The sequence below is a fragment of the Phycodurus eques genome, chromosome 6 (assembly GCF_024500275.1).
Source record: "Phycodurus eques isolate BA_2022a chromosome 6, UOR_Pequ_1.1, whole genome shotgun sequence".
NCBI lineage: Eukaryota > Metazoa > Chordata > Actinopteri > Syngnathiformes > Syngnathidae > Phycodurus > Phycodurus eques.
The window spans coordinates 20,493,945-20,507,088 of record NC_084530.1 but is presented as its reverse complement, the minus strand read 5'-3'; the positions used below and the strand labels follow the sequence as shown (position 1 = coordinate 20,507,088).

The following is a 13,144-nucleotide window of genomic DNA, read 5'->3' as shown; positions in this document are numbered from 1 at the left end:
AAACTCATTCTAGAGATTTTGTCCGATTGCTACCAAATTTGCATCATGTGCACTTGGCAGGTGAGCGACACTAAAATAGTGTTTGTCATTGTATATAGACGCAGCATGGCAGCGACATTTGATGAGTCACCGTAAAACTCAAAACTCTAATGACTCCAATTTCCTTCCAACTCTGTTTACTCACATTAAGTCCTCTGTCCAAGACACCTCCGAGGGCACACAACACCCACGTTTGATGTCGTCTGCTTTTGCAGTCATGAATATTAAACGTCAAAATGACTCGTCATACGTTGTGTCCATTAACGAGACTTGATACCTTTAAGTCTCTCCTCTACCTGGGTAAGTAAAATGCACTTTTTAAAAGCTTCACTGCTGAAAACGTTGATTTTGCTGTCCCTGGCTTTGACCGTAGTGTCTTCAGGGATGGGCGGGGGATGTGATGGGTTGCTTCATTGGCTTGGATATGGATTGGCGACCAATCAAAGAGGAACAAAAAAAACCCACTGATGAAGTGAGCAGTGAAGCTTAATGAATGCAGATGCTTCCGAAGCAGGTCAGAACGGGTCACAGAATGCTTTGAGGAGTGTGAATAATAATGTGAATAATCATTTGCTTGAACTCGTGTAAAATGATCTCCATCCTCCTGCAGTTCAGCCTAAAGAGAAGAGTCGGAATGTCTGGGCTCTGACACGAAATTCAGAAGAGCTCATTACCTCAACCAAGAATTTGTTTTGGCCAACTTAAGCAAAAAAAAAAAAAAAAAAAAAAGACTGTTGCCTGAGGACTCATTTCTGATTGACTTTTTGATCAACATTTGCATGAATCTTAATGGACAGATTTAGGTTTATGCAGGCATAACATAACATGCATTAAAGAAATTATTTGTATTTTTTATTTCATTTAATAACATTTTTAGGTAGGAGAATTATTGTGCTGTATATATATATATATATATATATATATAGTAGTAAAGAGTAGTAAAGAGTAGTAAAGACAACCGACTAGTTGACACTAGTCAACTAGTCGGTTGCACCCTGGCTATGCAATTGATGTTTTGTCCGTTGCTGTTTACTGTTCTTGTTGATGGTGGAATAAGATACAGAGGGAGTCAGTCATCAATATAGTTTTTTCCCCTCATTGTCACGAGCAATACTGTTTTAGTTTTTCCCAATTGTTGTAATCAGTATTATGAGTTTTCCGTCATTGTCGTCATCAATGTTGCAACTGTGACCCTGCTGTTACGCCCCTTGACCTTTTCGCCACCTGGTTTGAATGGGTCAGCATCTTGGCCATCCTGCTCAACTGCGTGACTCTGGGGATGTTCCAGCCCTGTGATGACACACACTTCCTGTTGCAGGTAACACACATGCAAAGACACGCACAAACGAATACATTTGGTAGGCATGTCTGTCATGGGTAAACCCACCCAAAACGTTTGAAGAAGTCATGCCTGAAAAGACCCGAAGTGTCCCATTTTGGTTTGAAGAGGCCATTTTGGCTTGGTTGTGTCCGCCAGAATTAAAAAAAAGAATTCACCCCCTGAAGCTACTTTCACTGAGCAACATAAAATTTGGTTGGCACAATCTATTATGATCGGATGTACAAAAACGTTTCAAGAAATCATGATTGAAAAGACATATGAAGTTTGTTATTTAGATTTAAAGTGGCCATTTTGGCGCAGCAGCGCCTACCACCACTGTTTGAAAGTTTAGTCCACAAAGGCAGTTAGAGGTTACTTAGCAACATGACATTTTAGAATCAGAATCATCTTTATTTTGCCAAATATGTCCAAAAAACACACAAGGAATTTGCCTCCGGTAGTTGGAGCCACCCTAGTACCACAAAAGACAGTCAATTGACAGAGAATACTTTTGAGACAAAGATTTTGTTCAATAGCTACCAAATTTGAACCGTATTTGCTATACAGATGGGTGATGCTGAGTTGTTAAGGATCTTAGTTTTTGTCATTGTGTGTTAGCAGAGCATGGTGGTAAATTTTGATGATTCGTTGTAAAACACGGAACCCCAAGGCCACGAGGTCACAAAAATTCGTCCCCAGAAGACAACTTTACCTAGCAACATGACATTTTGTAGATATATCCATCATTAGTAGACAAACAAAAAAGTCTCAAGAAGCCATGCCTGAAAAGACATAGGAAGTCTGACATTTTGGTTTAAAAAGGACATTTTGGTTTGGTTGTATCTGCCAGAATTTTAATTGAATTCATCTCCCAAAATCAGTTACGCTTAGCAATCTAAAATTTGGTAGGCATTTCTATCATGAGAGACCCACAAAAAAGTCTCAGGAAACCATGCCCAAGAAGGGCAGTCCTGCAATATCTTGTCCTACAGATTTGGTCCAATTGCTACCAAATTTAAAACACATATAATAGACAGCTGGATGAGGCTAAAGTTTTGTTTTCTTCGTGATAAGTAGCATGGCAGCAAAGTTTGATGACTGGCCAAACACTCGCCAAAACTCTGAACGACTAATTATGTTTCGCTATGAGACTTTATTATCGAGGGCTAATAAAAGTTGGTTTCCGACTCTTCATCAGTTTACACTAATCATTTGCAATTATGTGTGTGTGCCTGTGTGTGCGTGTGTGTATAGGCGCTGGACGACGGCATCTTTGTGTTTTTCGCTGGGGAGATGCTGGTCAAGATGGTGGCTCTGGGGATCATCGGTCATAACGGTTACCTAGGAGACACATGGAACCGACTGGACTTCTTCATTGTCATCGTGGGGTGAGTTTTTGACACTTGTGTATGTGCATGCGGACATGTGCACTGCTGACATTAAATATGATCCAATAGTGTGTGTATGTGTGTGTGTGCGGAGCTTAGACAGTTGTTTAATGCCAGTTAAATGTCAAGCGTGTGTGTGTGTGTGTGCGTGCGTGCGTGTGTGTACGTGTGTTAGTGTGTGACAGCTTTGCAGAATGGCAATGGGAATCACAGGGTCCTGGGAGGCCTCCGTGATTCCCAGTTAAAAGACATTGTCGTATTCCAGAGACAGGACAGCGCGTTCTGTTCGATTCCCGGCGGACAAAACGGGTCAGTGCTCTCTTCTGCTTCCCCACAGGATGTTGGAGTACTCGCTGGATGGACACAATGTTAGCCTGTCGGCAATTCGCACTGTGCGTGTCCTTCGCCCACTCAGGGCCATCAACAGGGTTCCCAGTGAGTTGTTCTGTTTTTCTTTCCTATGGATCTTTATTCTAACAGTTTGGATCCCATGTCAAATATTTGCATCAGAGTACTTCAATGCCAGGCTCTGGCATGATGAAAATCCTCGCAATCCAGTGTCGCCCATCTGTCTATGGTTTAGTTGCAATTGGGCAAAATCTGAAGGGTGACCTTGTTTTTAATTGGCCGAAATGGCCCTAAGATTTTTCCTTCAAACAAAAATGGCATGCTGTGTCTTCTCAGGCATGGCTTCCTCAGATTTATTTTGTGGGTATACTCATGATAAACAAGTCTACCAAATGTCACGTTGCTAAGTGAAACCGGCTTCTGGGGCTGACTTTTTTTTTTTCCTTATTCTGGAAGGTTGTACTGAGCCAAGATGTCAGTTTCAAACCAAAATGGCAGACAACCTGTCTTTTCAGGCTTGGCTTCTTGATATTTGTTTGTGGGCCCACTCATGATAGACATGTCTATTCAAATTCATGGTGTTAATTGAAACTGTTTTGGGAGGTGAATTCTTTTGAAAGTTCTGGAGGGCACTATCGAGCCATGATGGACACCTCAACCCAAAATGGCCATCTTCCAATATAATTTCGGGCATGACTGCTTGAGACTTTTTCATACGTTCGATTACAGTATACAAGCCTACCAAATTTCTTGTTGCTAAGTGAGACTGGCTTCAGAGGCCGAATTTTCTTTTTTTTAATTCTGGAGGGTGCTACAGAGCCATAATGTCTGATTCAAAACAAAATGGCAGACTTCCTATACCTTTTCGGGCCCAGGTTCTTGAGACTTTTTTGTCACGGTTGACATGTCGATCAAATTTCACGTTGCTAAGTGCAACTGGCTTCAGGGGCTGAATTATTTAGAACATTCCAGAAGACATTACTGAGACAAATCTGGGGGGGGGGGGGGGGGTTACACCTAGAATCTCCAACAAATGTAAATTTTCTTCATGATAAACAAGCCTGGTGAAATTCTGAGTATGAAAAGCCAGCAAAATAGCCTAACAAAGTAATGAGACATGCCCAAATACTGCATATCAACACATTTTCATGCTACACAAGAGCCTGTTAATCCATCCATCCATCCATTTTGTGAGCTGCTTCTCCTCACTCGGGTCGCGGGCGTGCTGGAGCCTATCCCAGCTGTCATCGGGCAGGAGACGGAGTACACCCTGAACTGGTTGCCAGCCAATCGCAGGGCACATACAAACAAACAACCATTCGCACTCACAGTCACGCCTACGGGCAATTTAGAGTCTCCAATGAATGCATGTTTTTGGGATGTGGGAGGAAACCGGAGTGCCCGGAGAAAACCCACGCAGGCACGGGGAGAACATGCAAACTCCACGCAGGCGGGGCCGGGGATTGAACCCGGGTCCTCAGAACTGTGAGGCTGACGCTCTAACCAGTCGCCCACCGTGCCGCGAGCCTCTTCATCATTTATTAAAATAGAAATGTATTATTTATGGTCCATGTTGCAATTAACAGCGTTGATTTGTTAGCTGCGGAAACAACCTCAGGAAGGCAGGAAACCAGCAACAAACTAATTAGCCGCAACCAAAATAATGTTAACTATATATTTTTTAAATGATTATTGTTATTAAGGGAAAATTACAAAACATTCCAAGATGTGGGAATTTTTTGGTCTTATCTGTATTGCGATGGATTGTATCGCTCATGATACAGTATCGCAGATTAATTTGCACTACAACATTTTGCCGATGATAGTATCACGATTGTGTGAGTATGAAATATAAGGGAAGAAAATTCCCTTCAGGGCAAGGAAATAGAGGCGGGAACATCGATAATGTAATGAATTGTACCGTTATCTCTTAAGGTACATTACCAATCCAATTCGAAATTGCTGAGAAACTTAAGATATGATCTATTTTGTATCATGGCACAACTTTCTCACTGCTTGAATCGGTCACAACTGGACTGTTCTGTTTGTCTTAGATGTTTCGCCTCTCATCCGAGCAAGCTTAATCAGTTCATGTAACAAGGCTTAGTTCGGATGCACTAGCCAGTGTTTGTGTGGAAGACTCAACTATTTATGCTCCAAGTTAGAGGCAAACCCTACACCACGTATGGAATCATTCTTTTGGAATGCAAAAAAGGGGGAGAGCTGTTAGCTGCGAGCCGTAGGCGAAATGTCTTTTAAGACAAACAGAACAGTCCAGTTGGGATTGTTTAATGTCCTGAGAATGAAATGACTATTCACAGGCATCATGGTACAATGATATGATATTTTCCACACGATAATATCACGATACGTTATTGAGATACAGTGCACGCCGGTCTATCGCGAGGGATTATGTTCCAGACCGGCCCACAATACGTGAAAACCTGCAATATACAGAGATCATATAAAAACCTTCATACCTCTCACATTTACTTGAAACAGATTTAAACTTATTAAAACACACTTTTTTTTAACATAATCCCAAGCACCATTCCCACTTCCTGTCAAGAAATGGGAAAGCATTGTATAACATCACTTTGAGGAAATATTGTAGATTTAAACACCACAATGTTAAATCAAACCATCATTTCGTCAAATAAAAGTCCACGAGCTTAATGCTGTTATATAATGCAAAACGCCATAGACTGGCTAACAGGAATTAGCATAGATGTTAAGGTAATTGTAAACCTTCGAACAACTGCTACTTTAATACACACGGAGCAGCAACACATACAAAGAGAGCATACAATACTCACTGGCATATTCTCAACGTAGTAACACACCTAAGGCGCACAACTGTGAAAACACAAAAAAATGACCTTTTAAAAATCTGCGCTATAGTGGGGGAACACTGTATCATGACATTCATATCAACTTGCTTTTTTGTGAATTTGTTGTCAGGTATGCGCATCCTGGTAACGCTCCTGCTGGACACGCTCCCCATGCTAGGCAACGTGTTGGCGCTGTGCTTCTTCGTCTTCTTCATCTTCGGCATCGTGGGCGTGCAGCTTTGGGCGGGGCTCCTGAGGAACCGCTGTTTCATGGGGGAGGATGTCAAGACGTGAGTTACCGCGGCAACGATGACCAATCCATACGAGTCCATTGTTTCCTTTTGGTCCGTTCTCTGCCAATCGGCATTCTTGTCGTCGTCGTGATCAATAAACGTGTTAAAATGTTTCCCTCGGGCGCGCAAGCTGATTAAAGGTCGTGCGAATCACCAATCAAAAGCACTGGCAAAGTGATTGGTTTTGTGATCAGGCTTGTTTTGTTTTTGTAATCATTTGTTCGTGAGAATACACAAAAAAACTAAAACAATTTAAATGAATGACTGGCAAGGCATAGGTCGACAAAAATAGGGGTGTGTGATGAATATTTTCATGTCAACTATTCATTTTTCTTTTTTTCTTTTAAAAAAAGACATTTTAATAAAATGTATCTTATTCAGGTATAATAACAAAAAAAAAAAGTTGTTATACTTTCGGAATTTTTTTTTAATGGGAGAAGAAAAACGTTTTGTCATATTCTTGCAAGAATAAGTTTTCAAGAAATACATCTTTTTTCAGAATATTAAGACCTTAGTCTTGTAACATTATGACTTTATTCTCATAAGATTTTTTTCTATTTAGAAAATGCATCTTGTTTTCCCAGATTGACTTCTCTCTTTAATGCTTATTTTTATTTTCACTTTTGTCCATTAAGAGTATGCTTGCACTGCGGCCAAGTGGGAGAGTGACGCACCAAACCCGTTATTTCTTTTGTTATTTTGATCCTTGTGAGGATAAAGCGGTACAGAAAATGGATGGGCGGCTGTTTTGTCACTTAGTTAGTTCTTTAGGATGACACGCAAAAAGGTTTTAAGAATGATCTCAATAAAATAATTGCAGTTTTAGTATGGCTAGATTGGGGGCAAGTGGGCAAGTGCCCCACCTAATCTGTTATTTCATTTTCTTAGTTAGTTTTTTCCTTGTAACTTGCTGACTTTGTTCCTTCTAATTTAAATGTTGTGTGTGTGCAACCCAAATTCTTTGCCGTACATTAGGATAACAATAATGAAAAATGACTCCAAAGACAAAGAGCGTGGCTGTATCAAGAGAGGTAACATGATTCCGTGGACTTGCACTGGTTTGCAATTCACTTTATTGATGACTGGGCCTATTCTCACTGCAGCAGAATGACATTTTCCACGCCTCTCCATCATTAATGATTGATTACTCATCTTTTCTACATATTCTTCGCCCTTTTGTCCAGAAACACATAGAGCATAAAGTCATCTATGGTGGTGAAATCGCTCATTCGTTTTGATGTTCTGGTTTCTTCTCGTTACACAACTGCGCCATTAATCCCGCTAACAAGTGTTGTTGATATGGTGTGTCTCGCTATGCGGTTACCATTGTTGTTTCGCTTAAATTGTCTATTTTTAATCCAGCCCGCATGGGGGAATACTGCTGACTGCGAACATCCACCGCAGACTAGCATGGAAAGAACATGCAAGTTCATAAATCTCCTTTAAAAAAAAGACTATACACTCTGCCAATATCTTTAATACTGTAGTAAAAATGATGCCTTTCGTTGTAGAAATTTACCGCAACGGCAACTGAGAGACATTCCTAATATTTTGGCTTCTTTAGTTTGAAAATTGTTAATTTTACGAGACAAAAGTCATCACTTTTACCAGACTATAATATATATATGATATCGAGCCATTTATTTTCTACGGCTAATGTACCAGAAAAACTTCTTAATTTTACAAGAATAAAGTCATCAGATTCAGAAGAATAAAGATGAAATACCTTAATATGAATTTAATATGACGATTTTATTCTCATTATGTTACGGCTTCTTTCTAAAAAAATCTCATATTACTAGTTTCCTTTTAAAGAAAATTTTCCTTTTTTCTATGAATAATTTCGACTTTGTTTTCATAACTTTATGACTCCTCCCTGTAATATTACAACTTTATTTAATTATTGATTTTTTTTTCTTTGAGAAAATGCATCTTTTTTTTCCTGGTAATATGACTTTGTTCTCATAACATGCCAACATTTTTCCTAAAAAAAAAAAAAAAAAGAAAATGTTTTTCTTTCTATCCTAATATTACAACTATCGTCTCGTAACTTTTGAACTTTATTAGTTGTAGTTAAGACTTTTTCTACAAAAAAAAAAGCTCACTCGTACAATAATATCATGCCTTTTTTTCTTCAAACATGACAACAAATATAATTCTCATAAAATTAGTTGATCTCCAATTGATGATTAAAATCATTTCCAACTTTCCCGGTGTGCTGCATTTGGGCCCCAAGTACTTTTTAGGATGTTCACATTCCATTTGATTAGTTTCTTATTAGGATTACACTTAAAAACACTTTTTAGAATTGTCACTTTTCACTTTGTTAGTTTGCTATCAGGTTTACAAACAAAATACTTCTTGTAGTTTATGGTTACCTTTTGTTCCAGGAGGTACAACATCTCTTTCCTGAGCATTTACTACCGCCCGGGGGGCACGGAGGACCACCCGTTCATCTGCTCGGCAGAACGGGACAACGGCATGCTGCGCTGTTCCGACGTGCCCCGCCGCCGCGTGGCCGGGACGTCCTGCTTCCTGGGGGCAGAGGACGCCCGTCCCGCAAGGGCGGCGGTGGCGGCGGAGGCTGCGGCGGCGGGAGGGGGTGGAGTGTCATGCGTCAACTGGTACCAGTACTACAATGAGTGTCGCGCCGGCGAGATGAACCCGCACAAGGGAGCCATCAACTTTGATAACATTGGATATGCATGGATTGCCATTTTTCAGGTGATTTTTGGATTAATTAATGTATCATTTTAAATTATAATATTTTAACTGACTTTAATGTGGAAATTGTTTTTATCATATCGGAAAGTATGAAAACTGACTTAAATATGAAAAAATACTGTAAATGAAGACAGCAATTTTTGTTTTGTTTGTTTATTTATTTAATTTTAGATGCATTAGTGGGAATAATAATAGATTTATTTATGTATTTATATGTTTTTGTGTAGCAATTTTTCAGATGATTATTGGATTATAATTTATTTTTTTATCTTTATTTCATTTTGATCACTACAGAGCCACATTTTAAAGTGATTATTTCCTAAAGGTATTTTTATTATGTTTGAAATTATAAAAATATTTTATGGGTTCCTTGGAATACTAATGTATTTATTTATTTAAAATTATACATATATATATACAGAGAAAGCGAACGAGAGAGCGTGAGATAGATAGATAGATAGATAGATAGATAGATAGATAGATAGATAGATATAGATAGAAATCTTTTCCATCCATCCATTTTCTGTACCGCTTATCCTCACTTTTAATTTAGCAAATGTTTCCCAAAAATATTTTATGGTTATTATGGCAATACAAGAGTAATTTTCCAATATAATGTGTTTAAAAATTTTTTTTTTAAATTATATTTGATTATTAGGCGGCGGCACGGTGGAAGACTGGTTAGAGCTGCCTCACAGTTCTGAGGACCGGGGTTCAATCCCCGGCCCCGCCTGTGTGGAGTTTGCATGTTCTCCCCGTGCCTGGGTGGGTTTTCTCCGGGCACTCCGGTTTGCTCCCACATCCCAAAAACATGCATGGTAGGTTAATTGACGACTCTAAATTGCCCGTAGGTGTGAATGTGAGTGCGGGTGGTTGTTTGTTTGTATGTGCCCTGCGATTGGCTGGCAACCAGTTCAGGGTGTACTCCGCCTCCTGCCCGATGACAGCTGGGATAGGCTCCAGCACGCCAGCGACCCTAGTGAGGATAAGCGGCTCAGAAAATGCATGCATGCATGATTATTAGGCGTAAAATATGCTTTTTTTGTCCTTGAGAAAAATGGAGAATAGAATCTCCATTGATTCTGAATGGAGCTGAGACACTACTGACATTTTTGTGTGTGCGTGTGTGTGTGCATGCTCTGACAGGTAATTACCTTGGAAGGCTGGGTGGACATCATGTATTACGTAATGGATGCCCACTCTTTCTACAACTTCATCTACTTCATCTTCCTTATTATAGTAAGAACATACACACACACTTCTTTTGCAGATACTTGAGACATGAAGTATCTGAGGTCTACTTTATGTGGTGTAAGCTTATTGCCGCTGCTGCATGTCATATCGAACAAAGGAGGCTTCTTAATGCAGTACGTGCTTTGATGTCTTACGAGTCGCCTTGCACTGATTCAAGCTGACTCAGTGACTCAGACTCAAGCAAGAAAAAAGGTATATCGAGGAAATTATTTTCACTTTTGATTGTTACAGTCTGCTTGTGTTTGCGATAAAGTGGCAGAGTGATCCACCACGTCCACCCATCTCGAAAATGCAAGGTTATGTTTTCATTTCATTTGAGTATTTTATTTATCAATCAGTTGGTTAGTAGAATAACACAAACGAGATCCACCAAACGCAAAGATGCAAGGTTATAGTTTGATGGACATTTATTTAATGTTAACAAATGTATTTATTTAGTGAGTGAGCAGGATTATGCGAAAAAAAATCGATTTTTTTTTTACTGGAAGTTGACACGGGCACATGTCGAACCTAAATGCAGACACCAAAAAAGAAATAGTTGGTACTGACTTTTAATAGCAAACTGCGATAGGTCCAGCAACAAACGGGTGAGTAACAGCACAGTTAACTTCAAAGTCCAGACAAAGAGCTTTTGAAGATTGGGAAAAGCTTTGAGGCCAGCAGCCAGGTCATGTGATACACCATAATGCACAGAACGCAGGATGGGGAAAGCTACACTTTATTGTCGTTGTAGCAAAACACCAAACAGCCACGGTGATAGTCTAACGTACTAAGGCAGAACTCATCGGATTCTCAGGTGAACGGCAGGGGGATGGTCAAGAGCAGACAGGGTGGGCAGGGAAGCGCAATCCACAGAAGAGTGTTCGGAAGTCTAGCACGGGCGCGTAGTGAACAAGCTGGTGATGAGTCAGTGATCAGCAGAGCCTGGAATAGGTGGGCGTAGCTGACTGGCAGGGATGTGCGCGGCTGTCTGGCAGAGTGGAGGGGTGAGTGTAATAACACCGGGAGAGCGCACCAGTGCCTAATAGTGCCAAACTGTGGCAAAAACGGGCAAGCAGCCGAACCGATGAGAGTGCGGCCGCCAAACACCCAACCACATTTATTCATGAGCAATGTGGGTGAAGTGTCTTGACCAGGGACATGACGACTACATGCCCTCGTGCAGGGATACGAACAGGCAACCCTCGTGTTGCATGGTATACACTTACCCTTCTGCGCCTGTATGTTTGCCCCTTCCAGGTGGGCTCCTTTTTCATGATCAACCTGTGCCTGGTGGTCATAGCCACCCAGTTCTCAGAGACCAAGCAACGAGAGCACGCTCTGATGAAGTCGGAGCAGCGCGCCCGCCAACTCCACCAGTCGGCGTCCACTCTGGCCAGCGACAGCCAACCGGGAAGCTGCTACGAGGAGATCATCCGCTACCTGGCGCACTTGGGCCGCAAAGCGTTCCGGCGTCTGTCCCGACGAGTCGCCCGGGTCGCCGCCGGCCTCCGCTGCGCCTGCGCGATACGCCGCCGGGATCGAGGCGTCGCGGAGATGAACGGGCTGGCGCACCGGCATTCAGGTCACGTCGCCGGGGACCTGTCGCACCTTCATCAGATGTATCATCAGCGACATCCGACACCGCCGGTACCGGAGCGTCGCCTCAGTAACGGAGGCTTTAATTATCCAGTCATATCACCACTCCTCGCTCACCTGGATGCAAAGAGTCAGCATCACAAGAGATTGGTCACCATGGAGACCGTCAACAGGCCGCCACAGCTCGTGCTGGAACACGGTGAGAAGAATGATTGCCTGTTTAAGTCTCTCAAATTACTGTACACGCACATATTGCATTACCTCTGCCAAGCACCAACACGCAAGATTATGTATTCATCAACATTTGTTTAGTTTTTCAGTTTTGGCGTGGAGCCTGAAAAATGTTTGTATCTTGGAATTTGGTTTCACTAATTGTAGCTGCAGTCAGGTTGCATTGGGGCCAAATGGGGCAGTGGCCCACCTGATGCACCCAATTATCCCCTATTGAATTTTTTTTACATTTGATTAATTTATTTGTTAATTAGTTGGTTAGTTAGCAAACTTTTATTTGTCCAATTGTCATGTAAAGCAGGGTTGGTTGTTGGCAAGATTACGCAAAACACTTTATTTATTTTAATTTTTTTTTACAATTTTCACAAAGGGATGAACCAAGGAAGAACCGAAACATTTTTTTCAGTGCTGATCTGGTTAAATGTTTGAATCTAGGATTTCGGTTTCACTATTTGCTTTTACAGTCTGTATTGGGGCCAAATGGGGCAGTGACCCACCAAAGTCGTGTTTTCAGCAACATTTGTTGAGTTGTTCAGCTTTGGTGTATATCTGGATAAAGGTTTGAATCGAGAAATTTACTGCTATTTGTAGTTACAGTCCAGTCTGCTTGCTTTGGGCCCAGGAGTGGCAGTGACCCATGAGAGCAACCCAATTTTCATTAGTCAAACGGGTTTTTGGGATTTTTTTTTTTTCATGTAAAAGAGGTGGAGGGGGTAGCACATGAATATTATGTTGATTTGCAAACAGTCTAGTCCAGTGTTACAGTCCAGTTGGATAGGGGCCAGGTGCGGCAGTGACCCACCAGATGCCCACCATGTGAAAACGCACCGTTATGTTTTCATCAACATTTCTTTAGTTCTTTAGTTTTGGTGTAGGTTCAGATCGAGGATTTTGGGGCAGTGGCCCACCAAATGTGAAAACACATGGTTATGTTTTGGAAGGCTTTTGGTTTCATTTTTGGGCGTCACAGTCCGCTTGCGCCGGCATGGTGTTCTGGGGAACCGGGGTTCAAATCCCGGCGCCGCCTGTGTGGAGTTTGCATGTTCTCCCCGTGCCTGGGTGGGTTTTCTCCAAGGACTCCGGTTTCCTCCCACATCCCAAAAACTTGCAGGGTAGGTTGATTGAAGACTCTAAATT

At 41.4% G+C, this 13,144-nt stretch overlaps 1 protein-coding gene across 3 annotated transcripts in view; it reads left to right on the top strand.

Annotated features, from left to right (window-relative positions):
* The first annotated feature begins 393 nt into the window (after positions 1 to 393).
* LOC133403551 (voltage-dependent T-type calcium channel subunit alpha-1H-like) overlaps positions 394 to 13,144 on the top strand; it is a 59,943-nt gene continuing 47,192 nt past the window's right edge. The window contains exons 1-8 of one of the 3 annotated variants that reach the window (XM_061678486.1): positions 394 to 553; positions 1,282 to 1,357; positions 2,615 to 2,748; positions 3,086 to 3,183; positions 6,058 to 6,217; positions 8,611 to 8,944; positions 10,091 to 10,183; positions 11,438 to 11,975. In XM_061678486.1, coding sequence (XP_061534470.1) covers positions 1,319 to 1,357; positions 2,615 to 2,748; positions 3,086 to 3,183; positions 6,058 to 6,217; positions 8,611 to 8,944; positions 10,091 to 10,183; positions 11,438 to 11,975 — 1,396 coding nt within the window. In that variant the 5' untranslated portion in view covers positions 394 to 553; positions 1,282 to 1,318. Of the gene's footprint in view, positions 554 to 1,237; positions 1,358 to 2,614; positions 2,749 to 3,085; positions 3,184 to 6,057; positions 6,218 to 8,610; positions 8,945 to 10,090; positions 10,184 to 11,037; positions 11,185 to 11,437; positions 11,976 to 13,144 lie in introns of those variants that run through there. The other 2 variants (XM_061678487.1, XM_061678488.1) reach the window with 2 other exon arrangements.